We start from the raw sequence: 20084 nt of genomic DNA, 5'->3' as shown, positions 1-20084 counted from the left end.
AGGAGGGGGGGTGGAAGGGGGGTGGGGGGTGGCAGGTCAAACAATGATGCCAAGGTACAGACAAGAATTGAGATGATTTTCCAAGGGCCCATTGGCGGCGGGATGTCTTGTGGATAAACTCTTATTATCAGGAACAGAAAATACGGGCCAAGACAGCGAGTGAGCTGAGGTGGGAGGGATGTAACAGCCGAGCGAGCATGACTGTTCTGAGAATTGTGAGAGAAAGCGAAAGACAACAAAAGTCAACAGATGATGGAGAGACAGTGTCAGAGAAGGTTAACCGAGGCGTATGTGGGCGAGGATCGAGACACGATCAATGCCCGCCGAACGAGTACGAAAAGCAAGGTTGGCAAGGGCAACGGGAAGCCAAGAAATATCGACAGTCAAATCATTGACACTTGGGCCACGGCAGCCGAATGGCGAGCCGGATTGACTTCAACAGGGGATCTCGGGAGGGAGAAAATAAGAATGGGGGGGCTTGTCATGTTGCTGCTGACAAGCGGCTGGCCCAGGCCACGACAAGAAGACAACCATCCTGTAGTGGTACGGATTTCGGGAAGTAGAGCGAAGGAGAGGCGTTGGCCGGGATAGCTCTGTATGTTGCGAGCTGCCGGGTTTCATGGTACGGAGCATGTCGACAGAGCATGAGAGGCCATTGGCGCTTGCCATCTGTTTCTGCTTCGACCAGCATGACACTCGCATCCTAGGCAAACGTAAAAAAGAAGGTGGGAGACATGTCGTCACGGTTCGTGTGGGAGGCTGGGCTGAGTCTGCGTGTCTCCGATTCGAGGCGTGGACGGGATGGGATACCTTGCCTTACCTTGCCTCACACAGGCCTGCCGGCGGGAACGGCGCCGCGGTTTCCTCAATTGGACACTGATTACAACACTAAACAGTTGTGACTTGTGAGGGTTGTCGACAACTCGGGTCCTCAACGCCGAGAGGTGGCTTGCGCTTCGCATCCGCATCATGTTGCGTCTGAGGCCGCGTAGACGCAGAATCAGACGTAGGCACTGGCACTGCGCATGTACATAGTCCATCAAGGAAGCATCAGACTCCCTTTATCTCACTCTCTTTCTCTGTGGCCTTGGCCCAAACAATGCGGCGGCAAAGAATGCTGCAATCGGGTGTTCGGCCTCAAGGCCAAATAGCAGACAGCAGCACTCTTGGACCGACTAGCTGTGCTTGACGTACGTAATCGATGCGCCCAGGCAGGCCAGCATCGGGGAGAAGAAGCCGCCACAAGGTGTCGATGAGGCGGCAAGAATCGATAGTGCGCGAATCGGCAGTCGACGATGCTTACAGATATTGGGCTTTATCTCTTGCCGCATCTGCAGGCAGCAAGCGAGAGCATTGGAAGTCGTTGAGAGGCCGAGAAGCGAGAGACGATATGTGCCAGGAAGCTGAAGAGCTTCCGCTGACATTGATGACAAGCGCTGCACATCGTAATTGGAATGGGATTTTGGCGGCGGAGGCCAGCAGGCGCCCGAGGTGGGGGGGAGGGGCGTTCAGAAGGCGTATTTGCGCCAAGGGATGGAGTCGATTTCGGGGCGACGGTGGCTGCGCCAAAGCTGCAAGGTTCGGTGATGCTTTAAACGGTGGACGATCAACCTGCGGGTTGACGAAGATCCTTCGTTTGGAGTGCAGGTAGTGCGGGAGAAGGGTACAATACATTGTACGCTAGCCAGTGGTGCCAGGGCAGAAAAATGCACCAGAGCGGATAAGCAAGGGGGGCAGGGAAGATGTGTGCCGGTGTGTTCAGAGACCATCGTTACGGTCGCTCCGAAGGGTGAGAAATGAGATGATGATGCTGGTGGTGGTGGTGGTGGGAAGGAGAGGAGTGTGTGTGGAAGGGTGGGTGGGAGTGTGGGATGTCAAGTTTGTCGCGGTACGTATCTTTTTCCTCTGATCCCTCTCGCACTCTCTTCCTCTCGAAACCCGTGACTGTTTGGTGCCACTTACTCAGCCTCGAGCTGACATAATACATATCGGCTGAAGATGGGCCTCCGAGAGAGAGCCCGTGCTTCGCGGCGCTCAGCTTCCGGCCCCACTCCCCTTTCCGATTTTGTGGGAATTGCGATCATCCCCCACCTCCCTCCCCTCTCCTCCCACCTTTCACCTCCACCTCACACACGTCTACCTACCTCTCATCCACTCCATCTCCAATCAGAGCGATCATCATTCCCCCGGTCTACCTTACTCTGGTAGGTAGTCAGTCGGTTGGTAGGTCTCACCATTGCTTCTCTCACGTCCGTCTAAGCTCATCCTTTTTTTCGACATTGCATCCTTGCCGCTTCACTTTATCTCCGAAGGGTGAGACACATCAAGGTGAAGCCGGCAATTGTAGTCATGACGAGCGCGAATGAAGATGCATAACTATCTGTACATTTCACACTGGGGACGAAACAGGAAAGCCGCATCGTCTTTTGCTGGGACGTAATCAGGGTCCCGCCGTTGCTGTACTATAAGCCGGCCCATCCGGGTTAGTAGATCACATCTAGGACCCCCTCACCCAATGTACGACAGAACACGTTCCTCTCGATCCCCGAGTCGTGTGTACCGGAATCTCCACAGCCTGGGCCGTTACCCCTACTCAGTGGATTCTATTCTTTGTCGGACCTCGTTCTCTGGCTCCCGATTCCAGATAGCCCAGCTTCCGTTCTGCGCTCCATGTATCCAAAATGCTAGCGCTCTATCTGTAGTGGACTAGCGCCGGCGGCACCAACACCCAGACTAAATTCTTGATCTGTTCCTCACCTCATGGTCCACTGCCCAAGTGTCTTTTTGGGGCGAGGTGGGTTGAAATCCACAGACGCCATCTGACCGACCGCAGCTTCGAGAAACATGTCCACACGCCCGCCCTGACTGTGCGCAATTTAATCAATCAGAGTCAGGTAAGCATGCCATCAGACGGCAAATGACAGCAGCATCATCGCCAATTGGCAGCCCACCTAGGTACACACGACTCAACGTGAAGCTGGAATTGCAACATACCTAGTTACATGGGTCACGAGATCACAAGAAGCAAAGGATAAACCCATATTTCAACATAATGGGACATGTCTTCATCCACTCAGAATTTGATCCAAATGTACATGTCACCACTCGGACGAAGAAGAAAGAAATGCGGGTACCAGCCAGAGACAATTGAGACAGGAGGAAAGAAATGCGGCAGCTCTTATCCGCAGCCACCGACGCCTAAAAATAAGCTCCTCGCAATGGGATTCGCCATTTCAGTCTCTACTAGCGCGCTCCTGTCCCTTTCCCGGCTGCCATGCGGCTAAGACGTACCATGGGATCCCTACCGTGCGCCCTTATCGGCGGATTTTGGAGATAGTCGTGGGATGAGCTGGCTGGTCTTGGAATACGACTAGATGATCCTGCCGCCGAAACACAGAGGCGTTGTTTCCTTTTGCTTCCCCGACATGTATGAGGGCGGTTCTCACTTCCCTAGGGACCTACATCTCTGTGGGAGACGGCATCAACTCGTTTTTCGTCGATACCACCGCAGCAGTGGCGCCAGCAGGTTGGATGCGGTTACCCACTGATCCGCCCAGGGACCGACCGGCAGGCGATTTGGGGTCAGCAGGGTTGTGGGATGCCCAGGCCGACACTTGAGGGGGCCGCCGCCCGCCCCCCAATGTCAATCTCGGCGCCTCTTGACCCTTGAAAGATGCATTCCGCCCCCAAAGCCTTGGACCGAGCGACCACATCCACTCAGTGGGCAAACCCAGTTCTATTAAGCATGCTATTCTCGCAACTCGCGCCATTCTCCAACCGTCCTGCTCCATATAAGCCACGCAGTTCACGGACGTACGATCGGTCGCCTCCCCTTCTTCGTTCTGTTTCCCGCGGGGCGTGCTGGTGTCATGATGCGAGAACATACGGCCGCTCAGACAGCTGCCTGATGGGATGGAAAGACCAGAAAACAACACGAGATTGACCGTCGAAACGGTGGACGATGATTCGGCAGCTTTCGAGCTTGCCAATATTTTGCCCATTCTCGATGGCCTGGGAACCCGACCCAGTAATTGTCCCGACAACCCTCCCCCCCCCCCTTTTACCCATCAAGCAATCAGGGCTCGTGTGGCAAGGAAGCAGACATCTAGCTACCTGTGTGATGAGCCGTTCAAGTGCAGGCCAGTCCCTGCCAACCTGACTTCTGCTGCACGGTTCGCATTGTCCTCTCTCGGCGACGACGACTGTTCTTGGATCTCAAGGCCACCCGGCTAGTCAGCTGCTACCAACTCTTGTTTCCTATTTTCGGGCGTCGTGCGGTGTGGGTTGTGCTGTGCCGTTGCGTTGCAGTAAGGCGATGCGAGCTTTTGATGCGATGGCGGCAGAAACCTCGGCCCTCTGTCAAACACCGTTTCAGCATCACCTTGAATGGGAAATACAGTCCTGGGCTTGGCTTCGCAATGGAAAGACTCTCGGAACATGGCATCGCATGCACGATATTTCATCTAAACCCCCCTGCACCTCCTCATTATTCGGGAGCCGCTTCCATGTTCCAAGACGGCCGCTCTCGTATACGCGCCACCGCCGTACCAGCATTCTTGCATCCATCAAGATCAAGGTGAGAGAGACTGGCAGCCCCTGACTACTATTGGCAATGATGAAGATGTGATGACGCCGCAAGGCCATGTGCCGCTAAATCCCTTGCCTTCAGTCGGGTACACACATTCGCAGTCAGCGCAAGTCAAAGACTCAACGCCAGCAAGCCATCAAGTGGTCAACGAATCCACCGTTGTAACCAAATGCGGCCCAGAATGCAGGGATCTCGACCTTTGGCAGGATTATAATGTTTCGTCACGTCTCTCCATCTGTTGCCTCTCTCGCCAACGCGGCTTGTTTGTGCGGCCGACCGTCGACCCCGACGACGTGGCCTTCTCTCACTCGCCCATTGCCACGGTTCGCCATCTAGCCAAACCGTGGTAGGGACGGCCCAATGTCGGCAAAGGACGGTGACCGGCAACGCGATCTCGCTATTCATTTCTCGGGGCTATTGGCGGGGATCTTCTGCGTCCCCAATGTCAAGCACTCGTCCCGGCGCCGATCGTCACTCCCACCAGGCTGAGCGAACGGGTTACAACAACCAGTTTGCGGCATGCCGCCGGAAATGTCGGGAAGCCTGGTGTCTTTCCTTGGACGCGACGCAGAGCCTCAACAGTTGACTCCTCTTTTGTACCCCCGTATGATGACGATCCACTCTGCGTTGACGACAGTGTTCTTGCCGTCGTATCAGGTCGCGATCGACGCAGGCTAAAAAGAAGACCGTTGAGTGCTCGAGCCTGCTCCCAACTCCTAATTCGCGCCTCCACCTGGCGGTGGCGCCCTCATTGCCCGCTCAACCGAGCTTCCCCGGTCTCTGTTGTTGCTTCGTTTGTGTTTTGTTGTTCGCTTCTGTTCTTTGTGCCAGACGACCGAGTTTAGGTCGCCGATCCGGTTTGTTGCCTCTCCTTGTGATGACCAAAAGCGGAAAAGATGAGTCATGTCGGGGTGGCTCGCTCAGACGTGCGTTTCCCCTTTTCTGTCAAGCAACGTCCCAGACAAGACAGCAGGACACCATCACCATTTGTTTTCGGCAGGGTTGGTGGCAGGGGGGGCACCAGACAGTTGTGACAGACGCCACCACCGACTCGAGAGTTTGACGGGTTTGCGAGGCGGCCAACAAAGCCGCACCAGGCAATTGCAAGAGACGTCGAAACATCGTTGGACTCTATTGGTGGCAATGCCACCCTGTGCCGGCCTCTCCCAGAAAACACAAGGTGGGCACGGATTGGGACGCAGCAGCAGCCATGTGAGGACTTGGGTCGAAACGAAACAGCACGGATCCGTCCCTGCCACCGGGTCCTCGATGCGGACGATCCGCCAATGCTTTTGCAACAAAAGAGTTCCGTATAATTCCGGGCAGAGAAAGGCACGCTACAACAATCGTCTGGTGATGCCTCGTGGTGCCTTGCAGGAAGGGTATAAATACAGTTCCATGGAATCGGCCAAAAAAAACATCACTTTCAACTCGGCCGTCGCCATCGCCGCCGTCGTCTTGAAGCTGGTGGCGCCATGGCCTGCACGTCCAATAATACGACGCCGGAGCAGACGAAGGTAACGGCAGAAGATCAGTCTTGGTCCCCTCGGGTACCGTACCGGTGCATACAGTAAGTAGTGCGGCAAGGGACTCCGAAACCGCCGGTCCTCAAGCAACTCTGCAAGTGAACTGTCGACTTAGACACCTCGACTCGGAAGCGTCGAGAGCGCGTCCTATGCGAGGAAATCTGTCCTGGACGTGTGATGTTCACACGAAGTTTGCAAAAAAAAAAAAAAAAACGAACAACCCCCCCCCCATACACAAAAGGAAGAGAGTGGGAGGAAGGGAGGGAGGGAGACGGATTTCTACGCAACGAGCAACATTTGGCTTTTCCCTTTTCCTTGGCCGAGCCAAGACAAGTCGTCGCATCAAACGTCTGCGCGCGTACAAGGCATCGTACCGTACTCGGCTCGGATGCCCTCCAGGGTCGGACCCTTGAGCGTGCTTGGCGAGGTGCGAGCGCTCTTCCCGATTCTGACATGACCTTGCGATTGCGAGGCTTGTGTGGGTTTGTATTGTGTGGGATGTCGCGGGAGGCAGATGGCCTGTCATCCCAACACGCGACAAATCTGCCCACTGGCGACACTACATGATACAAACGTCGATGGAAAACCTAGCAGCGGAGGAGGAGGAAGGGATGGGGCGATTGCCTAACACGGTCCTGTCGGGGAGAAATTCTGACGCCATAACTCTACCAGAAGCCTTGACTCCTGTCAACATGTCCGCCGGATTGGAGACAGCTCGGTGACAAGTTGTCTTTACGGTTGTGACAACTCTCTCGCTTTGCGACACAACCCAAAAGCACGTCCTGCACCCGACTGGCCCGAGGTTCTACAACATCTGCCGCGGCCGGGGGGGGGGCGTTGGACAGGGGTTGGAGACACTGACACCATTGTTGGGCAGAATAGAAGAGGAGAGAGAAGAGAGAGGCAGAGAGACACAGAGAGAGAGAAAGAAAGAAAGTGGGTGTGGGTGTGTCTGCAAGAGTTGCAATGACCAAAGGAAGAGCTTGCATCTGAGTACCTATGTCATACGTGTTGAAAGAGACCCGCAAGTGGTAGATAAAAAAAAAGCCTCGCAATCTTACCGGGGCATTAATACCGAGGCCCGCATTGCCGGGATTCCTCTGAGATCGCGCCCGCTTCTCGCATTCCCGAGACATGCGTGCATAGGGGTGCGGCGGCAGACGCCCTCACTCGTTCGCTTGTCGGTGAGAGGACCGAGAGAGCAGTTAAGACTTGGAGATTTCCCTCCTTATCTCGGCCTGCGGCCAACTCAGTGTGTGTGTGTGTGTGTGTGTGCCCCAGTGTCTCTGGAGGATGGGGGGGGGGGGGGGGGGGGGGTAACCACCTCGAGCCTCCCAGGGTAAGCAACAATGACGACAGAGGAGTGGCTTCGTGGGGCGTTGGATGATGGTGATGATGATAATACTAGTAGTAATAAGGGCAAAGGACATGGAATAGCCAAGGGAGCAGATTAGTTCGTTCCCGAAAATAAGCATCAGCCCGGGTAATAATACCGCACATTATCCATTATCAATACCCAGATATAGGCCTCGCTCCTTGCTCTGTCAGCTGTCAGCGGCCTGGGTGGAAGGATGCAATCCCATGAGCCAGGATTTAGCTTCTTGTGCACTTTGGAACGGATATTTGTTTTCTTGGGCTGATAGAAAGATCTCATCAGTACAACTGCAATCGAGCCTTGCATCTTCCTGGCTGGCGCTTACCAAAATGCAGGCCCCGTCGCGGAGGCCTTGGTGAGCATGTATGCTCGTGTCAACCTGAGGACTGCATATGCGGGCAAGTCGGAGTCGGTGAGCCCGCCAAGGGGACCGGGGGGGAGGATGGCCCTGTCGTCTGGCACCGCAGGCGGCAGTGTTGATGATGATGATGATGATGACTATAGATGGCAAGGCTGTCTGTCGTTCACCGTGCCTGTCTCCCTTGGACCAGGGTGTTCAGGCCGGCCTTCTTCCTCCGTCAACCAATGTGTTGATGCAATCGAACCGACTTGTCTTAGACCTCATCCTCCTCCTCCTCTGCCTCCTGCGGGTCTCGCTTCCCATCCATGTTCGGCTGCGTTGTCTGTTCGCGTCGTGTCGTGAGAGGATTTGGTTCGTCCGTTTCGTCATCCTTATTTCCCTCTCTCTCTCTCTCCCGCACGAGCTGGCGGATCCGCGTTGGGAGAAAGAGGGTCTTTGGGGAATGTCACGCCTTTCCGCTCGGGTGCAGAGAAGGGCCCGCGGGACGGCGCTAACGGCCATGCACGACATCTCGCAAAGGCGTCGTTCGGCCGAGGCCGGCATCGTAGTGCGACAAGAGCACCACACCTTGAGCGACCACCGACGTGGTACGGATTCTTCCTACCGGGAATGCTCCTGCTTCTCCCCCTACCCCCTACACGCACACCCACGCCGTCGCCCATCCATCGATTCGAGTTCGAGTTCGAATGAGGGCGGGGGGAAGGGGCTTCAATACCCCAAGCTGGGCTCAATTGTCCCCCATGCGAGAGAAAGCCGGTTGATAGAGTCGTCATCGATTTCAGCTCTTGACTTTGGGCATCGTTCGAGGGGCATCGTGTAGAATTTCGAGAGAGGGACGGTTTCGAGGCCGGCGCTACCCACAGGCTGTCAACTTTCTTTCTCCATCTGGTGTCAGAGACCATCTAGTCGAGGTGGGCGAGTCGATGCAAGTGCATCGGTTGAAGCCCGACGGGACGCTGTCCGAGCGAAGCGTCGACAGATCTGTCGTTCCACAGGGCTGGTAAACACATCTGCGCGCTCTCTCTCTTGTGTCCCCCTCCCATCACTTTTTGTTCCTCCATCGAGTGATGGCGCCAGCGCAAGCTTCCTAGGGACACCGAAAGACCGACCGAGACGACCGACCGTTGCCGATTCGATCGGCGTCTCTGTGCCCCACTCCCTCCCTCCCTCCCTGCCGGGGCGCCGGGTGCGAGACTCTCTCGAGTTGACCGAGAAGCCCGCAGACAGAGCGACCTCTGTCCGGGTGAGGGAGGGGAAGGGAGACGACGTTCTGTTATCGAGGAAGGAGGGCGCGATCGGCTGCTACTTTTCGGGTTCTTCGCGAAGCAAGTTGCAATGGCCGTAGCTAGTGCTTCTTTACAAGCGCTGTAGATCAAGGGATGGGTTTTGTTCCTTTGTCAAACCCGAAGTCTGTCTGTCTTGCGGCATTGCCCACGGACAATCACGGAGTTGGGGACGTCGGACCCCCAACTGAAGGGCCGCTGCGCCTGCAACTACTCCCGGACTTGCTAAGAGACTTACCGGGCATCAACCTCGCCCAAGCCGTCTGCTGCTTCCCCCATGTTCTAGAAGAAAAGCAACGTCTGAATGGACTGGACTGGACTGGGACACACCGGACGCAGCAGCTGCGTGATCTCGAGACGAGATCTTACTGTTGTATCGTCGGAACGGACGACGTTCCTGAGCCACCACCACCACCCTTCCTCGATTCTGCGGACGTCGTCCACGGAGAGCGGGAACTTGGGTCTGTTCCTACCGCACTCCGCCTGTCTGCCTCCCTTGCATGGACTCCCCCGGCAACTTATCTCTCGATGGCGCCGACGTGAAGTAGTATCCGGGCCTTGACGACTCCTCCTACAAAGACCCTGGCCGTCAACGGGACAGACTTGACGTGCACTACCGTCTCCGGCGTCAAGAGAAAAGATTCCGCGTAGGGGAAAAAAAAAGCAATGATATGCGGCAAGCTGGACACTTGACAGGGCGACCTACAGCCGGCGAGAAAACCCGTTGCAGGCTAGCGCAGCAGGTCGCCACGACTGCAAAGCACAATAAACGAGCCGCAATGTCGACGACGAGTCTCCGGGGTAGGTAGATAGGTTTGGGCGGCTCCGTTTCCCTCCCCCTAACGGATGTATGCGCGGCGCACTTCCATGTCGTCCGGGTCGCACAGGAATGGGACGACGGAGACGGTGATTGTAAGTTGCGACGAAGGACGCCGCCGGCCGTTCGCATCCCCTTTTCCCGGTATCTATAGGATTACCAGGGGTGGGGCTTTGGTTCGTCCAGTCTGATCTCGGCGGGTCGGCGCTTCGTGAGAGACAACGGGGGACGGTGGTGCGGCAGCGAACATGTCCGACGTCGACTATTGTTGCCATGGAGAGAGAACAGGCACACAATATCGAATTGACTCTCAACAAGGTGCTACTTGCTTTGCATTGCTCCATGTGAGGCAAAGTTTCGGTCACTCCCCGTTGCTCAATGTCAGACAGACCAGACCCTAGAAACATGCGGGATTGCTGGTCGATTCAGTCGTCCGGACACTTCGATATCGACGACAACCCCGTCAAAGTCCGTAGACCAGCCACCGGTCCCGAGTCCTCGTGCCCGAGCTGACCGGTATTGGGGTGCCAGTAAGAGACGCCTTTGTCCGTTACATCCTCGCTCCTTTGGGCGATATGTCTGTAAAGTGCATCACACACCTGCCGGGATCACGATCCGTTGAGTGTCGTTGTGTGCGAGTTGCCGGGCGGTCTTGCCCCTGCTTCAACCTCAACAACCTTCCCCGGCCTGTTTTGCTTTGTCCGTTCCTGTCCCTGGTCTCCTGATGGGGGCGGAGGAGGCGCCATCACCGGGGACGACGGGAGCGAAGTAGGGAAGAATACTGGTGTCTGGTTTTTTTTTTCTTTGGCTGCAGAAAAGCAAGCACTGTCGCGGCGTCCCGGATTTGCGCGTGTCGTGCCACGCGTCTGCAGTTGACGACGCCGGTTAGCCGCAGCTTCTTGTCTCTCTGTATCCTGACTCCAGTCCTCTCGCGAGTTCCTGTAGCCGTACATGGTCTACGCTGGTCAACATCCCGGGGTGCGTCTCGTAATGATCCTGGCGAGCCAAGTACGTCGGTCTATCGTATTTCAAATGGTGGGTTGTTTTTTCGGCGTTGGTCCTCTCGTCGTCTCGTCCGGTAGCTGCGTGCTTCTGTGTGCTTGGCGTGGGCCGGTTGCCTCGTCGACTCGGCGATATCAGGCCAGTCCGTACCCGAGACTCTGCTCTCCGAGTCCATCGCGTGCGCGTGAAGGAGCGTGAGTGTCGGCGCACGGGCGAGACGTCAACCGTCAACTGTCGATCATTGTCCCACGGATCACCGGCATCAGGACGATGTTCGGATGGCAGCACTGGGCTTAGCCTGTTCCATCTGCATCTCTCGTGCTGTCCCTCGACCCGCCTCGTGTTTCTTGTTGTTGCTCCCTCTACCGCTGCCCGCGTCGTGTTTGTTTCCAATTCCCACCTCTTCTTCTCGATCAACTCATCCCTACCGAGCCCGGGTTCTCTTCTCGTTGAGGTCTTTCAACCTTTCAAAAGGCCTTACGCCGACTCGACGTCAGTCTGAAACCCATCACTGGATAGTGATCCAACCCGGCCGGAGACAGAAGGAAAAACACGGAGCCCAGAGTCGACCTGGAGGGGGCGCCGAAAGTCAACATCAGCCAGTAACCATGAGCTGCGCTTGCAGCTATGAAACGTGGACAGGAGGCATTCTTCCACACCCTCTCTCATGCCCGTCGACTAAGTCGACTTTCCCCGTATTCATCCAGCCATACAGAAGTCAGTTTCACGCACCCATGATCAAGGATGCCGCGCGGACTAGAGACGGACGACAAGGAAAAGACGAGGAAACCTAAGCAAAGACTCAAGTCAATATACGCGCCCGGACAAACAATGGAGAAGCAGAAATGAGAGGAGGGGTAGGGGGTTACGAGCTAAGAGCCTACGCAAGCTTGGACTCAGGTCCAGTCACTAGCAAGTTCGACAAATTAGAGTAAAGAACTAGAGAAGAGCAACATGGTTCCGAGGGGGGTGCGAATCAAACGTACAGGACTATATTGTGGTGAGTCGGTGAGCACCTCGTCTCGTTCTGTACTTTCCAACCTGCATTTACCCATCACTTCACTCCATCTCCTTCTTCCTGGCCCGGTCTCCTCGGTTACCGGACGACTTCTCTTTGACCGAGTGTGAGGGATATACAACACTACTAGCTGGAGACCGTCGTCATGTCGGACAGCAGCAGCGGGTTAGTCGACGACGGGACAAGATCGTCCGGAGTGTGATGGATCTTGTACAACAACCCCCCAGCATTTTAGCTCTTTGCACCTCATAGCATTGCGCGGCTTGCTTGCTTTTCCTACCCTCCCGCTCCTGTATATATAGCTCTTGGTTCTCCCTTCCTCGACGTATCCTCTTCGACGTTCAGGACACACTATGCTCTGCTAGCTCTTTCGACATCAACACGTGCGCCTTGATGAGTTTCGAGTCGATTCCCAGGGGTATTCTGCGCGAAGAGTGACCAGGTCGCCGGTCGATAGCCTCTTGGGGAGAGGAGCATTCGACAGATGGGAAATGTTAAGGCGGAACAGACTTCGAAGCAACCTCACACTCCACTGAGGAACGCCTGTGAAGGTCGACGCGACGACAACTCCCCCCGCAAACGACAACTCCACAACGACAGCCAGGGCACCATCTTGGTGAGGGACGACGCAGTCATGGACATTCGGGCTGATATGAAGAAAGCATTCGCCGCAACAACGCTCGAGGAAAAGAATTGTAACATGAGAAAGGCTTTGGGAGAATGGAAAGAGCGGGGTAATCAACGACATGTGTTGGACGGAAGCCTGGGGTTGTAGCAGACGAAAAAGCCAGAGAGTCTGTCTTGATGTTACCGGACCGGCGATTCTCGTAAACGAAGGATGAAGAACGTCGACGTGGTGTCTATATCGAGAACGACAACACCGACTCTCCGAAACGGACCGAAATCGAGCCAGGAAGGGAAAGTGGAAATGGCCAAATGAATGGAGGGAAGAAAGAGCCACAGTGAGGGTCTCAGTCTTGAAGAAGATTACGCGCCGGGATCGGGACAAATGTGTTTGGAAATGGGATCCGAACTTGACCATCCGGCCTGCCGTCAACGTCTGGACTTCGAAGTGGGGTTTGGAAGAAGACAAGAGTCCTGATGAGTGGGACTATGGGGGCGGGCCCAGTCTGACATACTTTGGCTCATTCGACGACAGTGTACCGCCAGCGAATTCCCAAAGCCGAGAATGAAGCGAGGGAATACACCGAAGACGCCATAATCGCCGTTCTCGTAGACGAATGGAAGAGCTTGCTGCAGCCGCAGACGGAACCCACATGAGCCGGGCGCAGAGTCGACTATCCGTTACCTCGAACTGACTGTGGAAGACCACGGGCTGAGAGACCGATATCGACAATGTCTTTTGTTAACATGTTGTGTCTTCGTGCGTGTAAGTCCGCAAGAGGTTGTGAGGAAGACGCCAACCGGTTTACTGATGGACGGGTGCGCAACTTCGACTCCAATGTCCACACCGATCAAAACGTGGTATCTTCTCCGATGCTCTTATTGTTGACCGATCACAAGGGAGCGGTGGCCTTCGAAGAGCCGACGTCATCTCATGGGTCCACGATGTGAAGGTGCGGTCATGATAGACCAAGAAAGAAAAAGGAAAAAAGAAAAAAAAGGAAAAGGGGGAGGGAGGAAAAAAGTAAGCAACAAGCCAGAGGGTGTTTCTTCGGTCGTGTCCTACAATGCCGGAGTTACAGTATCCGGCAATGGGAGGATGGTGAACATCAAAGATAAGAAGCCGCATGTTAGCACGACCAAGGTAAGGATCAGGCCACAACAGCAGCAACAGCAGAAGTAGCACTGGGGATTCCTGCTTCCGAGTTTCTTATTTGCCTGCTGCTGTTGTTGTTTCTTTGGCTGTGACTTCATAATAGCATCGTGATTGGGATTGTGCCCGGGCATGTAGCTAGGGAGAGACTCGTATAACCAGGTATCTGGCTAACGAGAGCTGTCGCCCTGAGGGCTGGTGGCCGAATGAGACGTCCTGGTGCTGACTGGCAGCTTTTCGGCTTCCTGCGGACTGAGTTGGATCGTGCTCGGTAACGAAACAGTAACTGCTCATCTGTTTGCTGACTTTCAGAGGAGAACTGCTCGAAGTAGGTAAGCAGGTAGCAATAATAATGGAAGATTTGGACGATGGTGCTCACCGAGACACAGCATCTCCGAAGATTCTCTCGCTCTTGTTGTAAATGATTGCGTCTCAAGTCAAGTCGCGATACAAGCCTTGAGATCCGGTGCAAGCTGCATTTAATACGAAGCCGAAAGAGGCGGAGTTTGAAGCAGGCTTTCCTACTCCTTTTAGCCTCGAATGATTCACTTTCATGCCATCTTGGCGATTTCCGGGAGCGCACTGACTTACTTCATCGCTTCATCGTAGGTCTGAGCGTGTTCTTGCTTCATGCAACTCAAGGCTGATGCCGAGGGAGATGTCTCTTTCTTACTAAACGACAACATTTACAAGTGATAAGCGTGCTGGAGAAGATCATTTGACATCAAATTGCCTCTTCTGGTCATCGACCGATCTCGCATGGAACTACGGTCAAGTATGGTGGTTCCTTTTCGCGGTTCAGGAGGAAACACTCCGGGTCGTCTGAATTGATCCCGCTCGGAATCGAGATCTCACTTGGGTTGCCTGACGACTTGACGACCGTTCTGTAAGGTGGTGTCATCCCAACCTTGAAGCAAAACGACGACAACGTATGACGTCTCATTCACGACTCGACAAATCGAGGCTGCGGGATAGGCACCATAGCAAACATCTCTGTAGCTTAGGTCGAGCTGTGGCATTGCCGATGTTCAGGGCAACCTACTTATGGGCATTTGGTTATTGCTCTAACGTACATATCTCCAAAAGAAAAGAACGATACTTTTCTTTAAAGAAAACGAAAGAAACGAAGAAGAAGAAAAAACCTACGAAGTTTCCTTTACTCTGACTTGATCCATTTTCTGATAGATCAACTGAGAGAAGAGATGGTTTGGATGCTTGATTTTCCATCAGGGAGAGAATGGCGGGAATAGTTTTGTTGGGCCATGGTCAGAGAGTTGAGTATCAGGATATCGACGACGGACGATGGGGACTGATGGAAAAAAGAACGACCCAAAGAGTTTCGAATCAACCGTTCCGTCTACTTACACTTCAACTATTCCTATTGAATATCGCGAGGTCTTGGGCGAATCAAAACATCATTGATTCAACTAACAGCGTAGGTGCCGGGCAGTGCAAAATGCGGGGGATGACTAATCTCGGCTAATCTACGGCGACTCCTTCACGCGCGGGTCGCATTCTGGTGGCAGCTACCGCGCTGTCCCAGTCCCGAAGCTCCAGTATCTCCAAATTCCAAATCGCAAATCTTCGAGAGCTTTGGCAGCCGGGCATTGAGCTTTACCACATGCCGCGCATACAGTAAACTGGTCCGGAGATGCCCAGGTTCGTCGCGCTGAGGCTTTGTTACCATGATTGGCCCCAGCTAATTGATCTCACAGAACCCTTCGATCGAAGCACTGAACCCACACTATGAGGGCGCAAATAGCCCGCCATGTCTCCCGACGGGTACTCATTCCAAATGGATGCGTTCCCGCTTGCTCGATTCTCTCTCGGCCAGCCTGCCGGCGTACTCAGCTCCCGGTAGCATCGACGATATCATTATCCCGACGAACCCCGCGCCGGACGTTCTTCGGCATCCTGCAGAAGCCCCCGAGACAGATCAAGAAGCCAGAGTATGAGCCCGGGTGGCCGGCGGTCCTGACGTGGAGAAACCACCTTCTGGAGAGCGTACGGCCACCGGCGAGGACGGATCTGGTTCAAGCGCTTCGGGATCTGTTTGGCTACAAGCTGCGCTACAACGTCGTCGTCAACAGTACCCAAGCGCTGCACTGCCGGAATTTGTTGAGATATCTGGTCGAGAACAAGGACGATGAGCCGGGGCCGGGGTTGACATTGGCCGACTTGACGACTATACGGGAGGCGCTGTTGAAGCTGCCAAAAGAAGATACCAAAGACCATCTGGAGTTCTCCAGGCTCTTGTATGATGTCATCAAGGCGGAAAGGGCACTGGATCCGACAGATCCTGGCGCCGCTGAAGATTTCGAGTCGTACCTGGTCGCTTTGACGTTATTCGGCGCATCAACCGAAGCTCTCGCTGTTTTGCAAGATCACTGGACCCGGCTACCAGAGGCAGCACGATCGAACGCGCAGAACCTTTGGGTCAACGTCCTGCAGGGTCTGGCGGAGGAAGGACACGAGGCAGAGCTGGTCGCTGCTGTCGTAAAAGCCGAGGAGTTTGGGCTACCTTTTTCGTCCAGCATTCATGAGGTCATCACAGTCTTCTACGCAAAGAAGGACAACGTTTTGGAAACGAAAAAGTGGTTTCTGAGGCCGATCCTGAACCACGAACAACCGAGCCCTAGAACGTTCAAAGAGATTCTACACTTCTCGGTCCGAACCAACCAACGTGGCTGGACTGCACCAATCTTCAAGAAGCTCGTCGACGCGAATCCGAGCAAGGGGCACTGGGACGTCATCTACCAGTGGGCAGTACTATCCATGGGAAAGGGACTTGATGATATCAAGGGCATGTTTGATGTCGTTGCCCGCTATAACCCCGATGACAGCTCTGTCCTTCCGGACACAGAGACCATCAACGGTCTCCTGGAGGTTGCGATTGAGAAGAACGATCCGTACCTGGCGGACAGACTCGTTTCGTTCTCCAGCGAGCTCGGCATTCGGCCCGATGCGACGACATATCTTCTCCAAATGGACTTCAAGATCCGGGCAAAAGACTTGGCTGGAGCAAGGGCAGCATACATGCAGCTCCCTAAGACAGAAGTCAGCGGGGAGGATGATCTACCCCTGGTTAACAGGTACCTCCAGGCGCTGTGCTACCAGACGAAACTGGATTTCAAGGCGATACGCGAGATGCTGGATATCCTGGAGGAACGTGTCGCGACGCTGGACCCAGAGACAGTGGTCGCATTGTGCACCGTTTTCCTCAAAAACGACCAGCAGTTTGAGGTCATGGACACACTGTCGCTCAACGTATTCCAGCACAGCAACGAACAACGGCGGTCCGTCAGGGACGCCTTTGTGGCGTACTGCTTGGACAAGAAGAACAGCACTGCAAGGGTTTGGGATGCCTACTCTATCTTGCGACAATACTTCCAGGAAACCAGCGTCGAGAGTCGCGTTCAGCTCATGAACGCCTTCTTCGACCGCAACCGGCCCGATATGGCAATTCACGTCTTTGGTCACATGCGTCAGCATGTCAACCCAACGTTCCACCCGACTAGCGATGTCTACGTGCAATGTTTCGAGGGCATGGGCCGGTGTCCCGATCTGGACAGCCTCGGACTAGTTCACAACATGTTGAAGATGGATACCAAGATTCAACCAAGCACCAAGATGTTTAACGCCCTGATGATTGCCTACGGAGCATGCCAAAAACCAAGTCTCGGGCTGGAGTTCTGGCAGGACATCGTCCGGTCAGCAGAAGGCCCATCATACAACAGTCTCGAGATCGTGTTCTTCCTCTGCGAAATCAAGGCCTTTGGCGACCAGATTGCCCGGGACATCTGGAACAAGATTGAAAAGATGGAAATCGACGTTCCTCCAGCGGTATTTGCTGCCTACTGCGGCGGTCTCGCAGGCAATGGCAACTTGCAGGAGGTGCAGAGCACAATCAGAACCATGAAGCGAGCTGTAGGGTATGGGCCTGATGCGATGACGTGAGTTAACAGCAACCCCCCTTTTAACCATCTCTTCTGACTTGGTAGCTAACTTCCCAACAGACTTGGCATCCCTTTCAACGCGTTGCCTGGCCAAGGGCTCCAGCGTGATTTCGAGGCATGGGCAAAGAAGCAGTTCCCGGAAGAATGGGCCGAGGTGGAGAAGTTCCGCTACTACTACACGGCGGAGAAGTTGAAGAGGTTCAAGCTGCAGCGGGTGCTGAAGGCATGATGTGTACAAAAAGAAAATGCTAGAGAAGCCTCTTGTATCTGTACATTTATAATAGACGCCAAGATGTTGTACAATTCATACACGGGAGACCATCCCCATGCCCGTAGACATGCTCCAAAAGGCTATGCAAGCCTCCCTCACAGCCCTATCCGGATCTATTTCCACGACGCATTGAGACGGAATCTCTTCTTCAGCAGCTCGGGGTGATGGTGCACACTAGGGTGGATACCCATGCCAATCGCCCTCCTGATGGCCTTCGCCATCCTCCTCTGGTTCACGGGCCGCAGTCCCGTGAACTTGGAATGCTCAATCTGTCCAAACGGGGTCATGTACTCGGATATAATAGAGAAGTTCTGCAAAGAATCATCAGCACCGCGAAACCTGCTTGGTGGCCGGCCATACATACCCTGTAGTGGTCCAGGGGGTTCAGGCCCAGGAGGTCGACGACATCGACATTGGGTCGCTTCGACTTGCGCCACTTCTCCATCTCGACAGGACTCAGGTCGTGCGGCGCGTAGATTTCACCGGCGTTCCAGCGGCGCGGCATCTGCTTGACGTAGTCGTCGCTGACCTTCTTCTCGCGGAGGGACTCGAGCATGGTGAGCTTGCGGGCGGCCGCCACCCCATCGATGCGCGCTTTGCCTGTTTTGATGAGGCCACGGATGCGGTCGGTCGAGTGAACCTTGGGCTTCTCGTCGAGGTTCAAAAGGTTCGATATCGGGTCAGACGACTCTGGCGGCAGACAATGTTAGCTGTATCGCGCGCACGCGAGGGCTCGAGGAGAGATGGATGGCTGGTGAGAGAGGCATTGACGTACTGGCAACGGCGGGAGTTGATGAGAAGGGCCGTGCGATCTGGGGGAAGAAGGCACTCGGAGCCTTGACGGCTGAGAAAAATGGTAATCTGGGAGGCATGGCTGGGTTTTTTTTGTGAGATTTTGGTCGGGTCTCGGGGTCGGCGGCGTGGTCTGTCGCGAAGTGTTGAAGCTGTCACGGCCAAATTCTTTGGTAGGCCGGGGCGGAACCTTCCGCTCCACTTTTCTACGATAAGGCTGTCCGATAAGGATTTTGTCCCGCCTCAGCTCCCAGAACTTTTCTTTCCCAGACAACCCAGACAACCCGCGTCACCGACGACATCCACCATATCGAACGGGGAACTCACGACGCCGAACGCCCAAAATGGTCCGCAAACTCAAGTATCACGAGCAGAAGCTTCTGCGGAAGCACGACTTTATTACATACAAACAGGTACATCGAGACGGTCGCCGGTTGCGCACTGTAGCAAGACGGAGATGCATGTGCTAACGATGACTTTCCTAGGATGGCGATCACCGCGATGCTTCAGTGGTACGGTTTCCAGGAGAGGCGAGCGTCATGACATACCTTAACACTCGAACAGGTTCGCCGATACATGATCCAGAAGCCCGAAGATTATGTAAGTGTTGTCTCCGAATCCTCCATCACAAAAGACTTACTAACACGGGTGGACAGCACAAATACAACAGACTATGCGGCGTAAGTTTGACAACCGCCAATCCGAATCGAGCATATAATGCGAGCGGCTATACTCTGCGACAGGAACTGACAAATCTGTTCAGTCCATCCGTCAGCTGGCACACAGAATCAGTCTCATGCCCCCGGAAAATGCGGCCCGCCGAAAGCACGAGAAGCTGCTCCTCGACAAATTGTACGACATGGGCGTTCTGTCTACGGCCTCGAAGCTTTCGGCCGTCGAGCACAACGTCACCGTCAGCGCGTTTGCGAGACGGCGTCTCCCCGTTGTCATGACTCGCCTCCGGTATGGAATACTTACCATCCACGGCGTATCCCTTCATGTGATGGCGATGCTAACTGAGACCGTAGCATGGCCGAGACAGTACAGGCAGCGACGAAGCTCATCGAACAAGGACACGTGCGTGTCGGTACGGAAACGTGCGTCGATCCGGCCTTCCTGGTCACCCGCAGCATGGAGGACTTCGTCACATGGACTGTGGGCAGCAAGGTCAAGCGGAACATCATGAAGTATCGCGACAAGCTGGACGACTTTGAGCTGTTGTAACACGAGACGAATTTACTTTTCGGATGGGTGGCTTGCCGCTTTGGCCTGGAACTTGATTTTCGACAATATGTTGTGGTGTTATGGAGTTATGAGG

The 20084-nt window shown here is 54.7% G+C and overlaps 4 protein-coding genes across 4 annotated transcripts; 3 read left to right on the top strand and 1 right to left on the bottom strand.

Moving 5' to 3' along the window:
• Window positions 1–8349: 8349 nt before the first annotated feature.
• On the top strand, window positions 8350–9676 carry CH63R_08911 (uncharacterized protein; the record flags this gene model as incomplete). Its single annotated transcript, XM_018303885.1, has 3 exons — window positions 8350–8437; window positions 8846–9163; window positions 9222–9676. The coding sequence occupies 3 exons, from the start codon at window positions 8350–8352 to the stop codon at window positions 9674–9676; spliced, it is 861 nt and encodes a 286-aa protein (XP_018155908.1).
• A 5817-nt stretch (window positions 9677–15493) lies between these two features.
• On the top strand, window positions 15494–17932 carry CH63R_08910 (Pentatricopeptide repeat domain-containing protein; the record flags this gene model as incomplete). Its single annotated transcript, XM_018303884.1, has 2 exons — window positions 15494–17700; window positions 17764–17932. The coding sequence occupies 2 exons, from the start codon at window positions 15494–15496 to the stop codon at window positions 17930–17932; spliced, it is 2376 nt and encodes a 791-aa protein (XP_018155907.1).
• Window positions 17933–18087: 155 nt separating this feature from the next.
• On the bottom strand, window positions 18088–18846 carry CH63R_08909 (Ribosomal protein S18; the record flags this gene model as incomplete). Its single annotated transcript, XM_018303883.1, has 3 exons — window positions 18088–18285; window positions 18339–18664; window positions 18750–18846. The coding sequence occupies 3 exons, from the start codon at window positions 18844–18846 to the stop codon at window positions 18088–18090; spliced, it is 621 nt and encodes a 206-aa protein (XP_018155906.1).
• A 264-nt stretch (window positions 18847–19110) lies between these two features.
• Window positions 19111–19990, top strand: CH63R_08908 (U3 small nucleolar ribonucleoprotein IMP3; the record flags this gene model as incomplete). Its single annotated transcript, XM_018303882.1, has 6 exons — window positions 19111–19179; window positions 19252–19278; window positions 19331–19366; window positions 19423–19446; window positions 19530–19729; window positions 19795–19990. 6 exons carry the CDS (start codon window positions 19111–19113, stop codon window positions 19988–19990), a joined length of 552 nt encoding a protein of 183 aa, XP_018155905.1.
• Between the last annotated feature and the right edge of the window lie 94 nt (window positions 19991–20084).

This window comes from Colletotrichum higginsianum, chromosome 6, assembly GCF_001672515.1.
Source record: "Colletotrichum higginsianum IMI 349063 chromosome 6, whole genome shotgun sequence".
NCBI lineage: Eukaryota > Fungi > Ascomycota > Sordariomycetes > Glomerellales > Glomerellaceae > Colletotrichum > Colletotrichum higginsianum.
The sequence above is the reverse complement of the archived record's forward strand: the minus strand, read 5'-3'. Positions and strand labels throughout refer to the sequence as shown.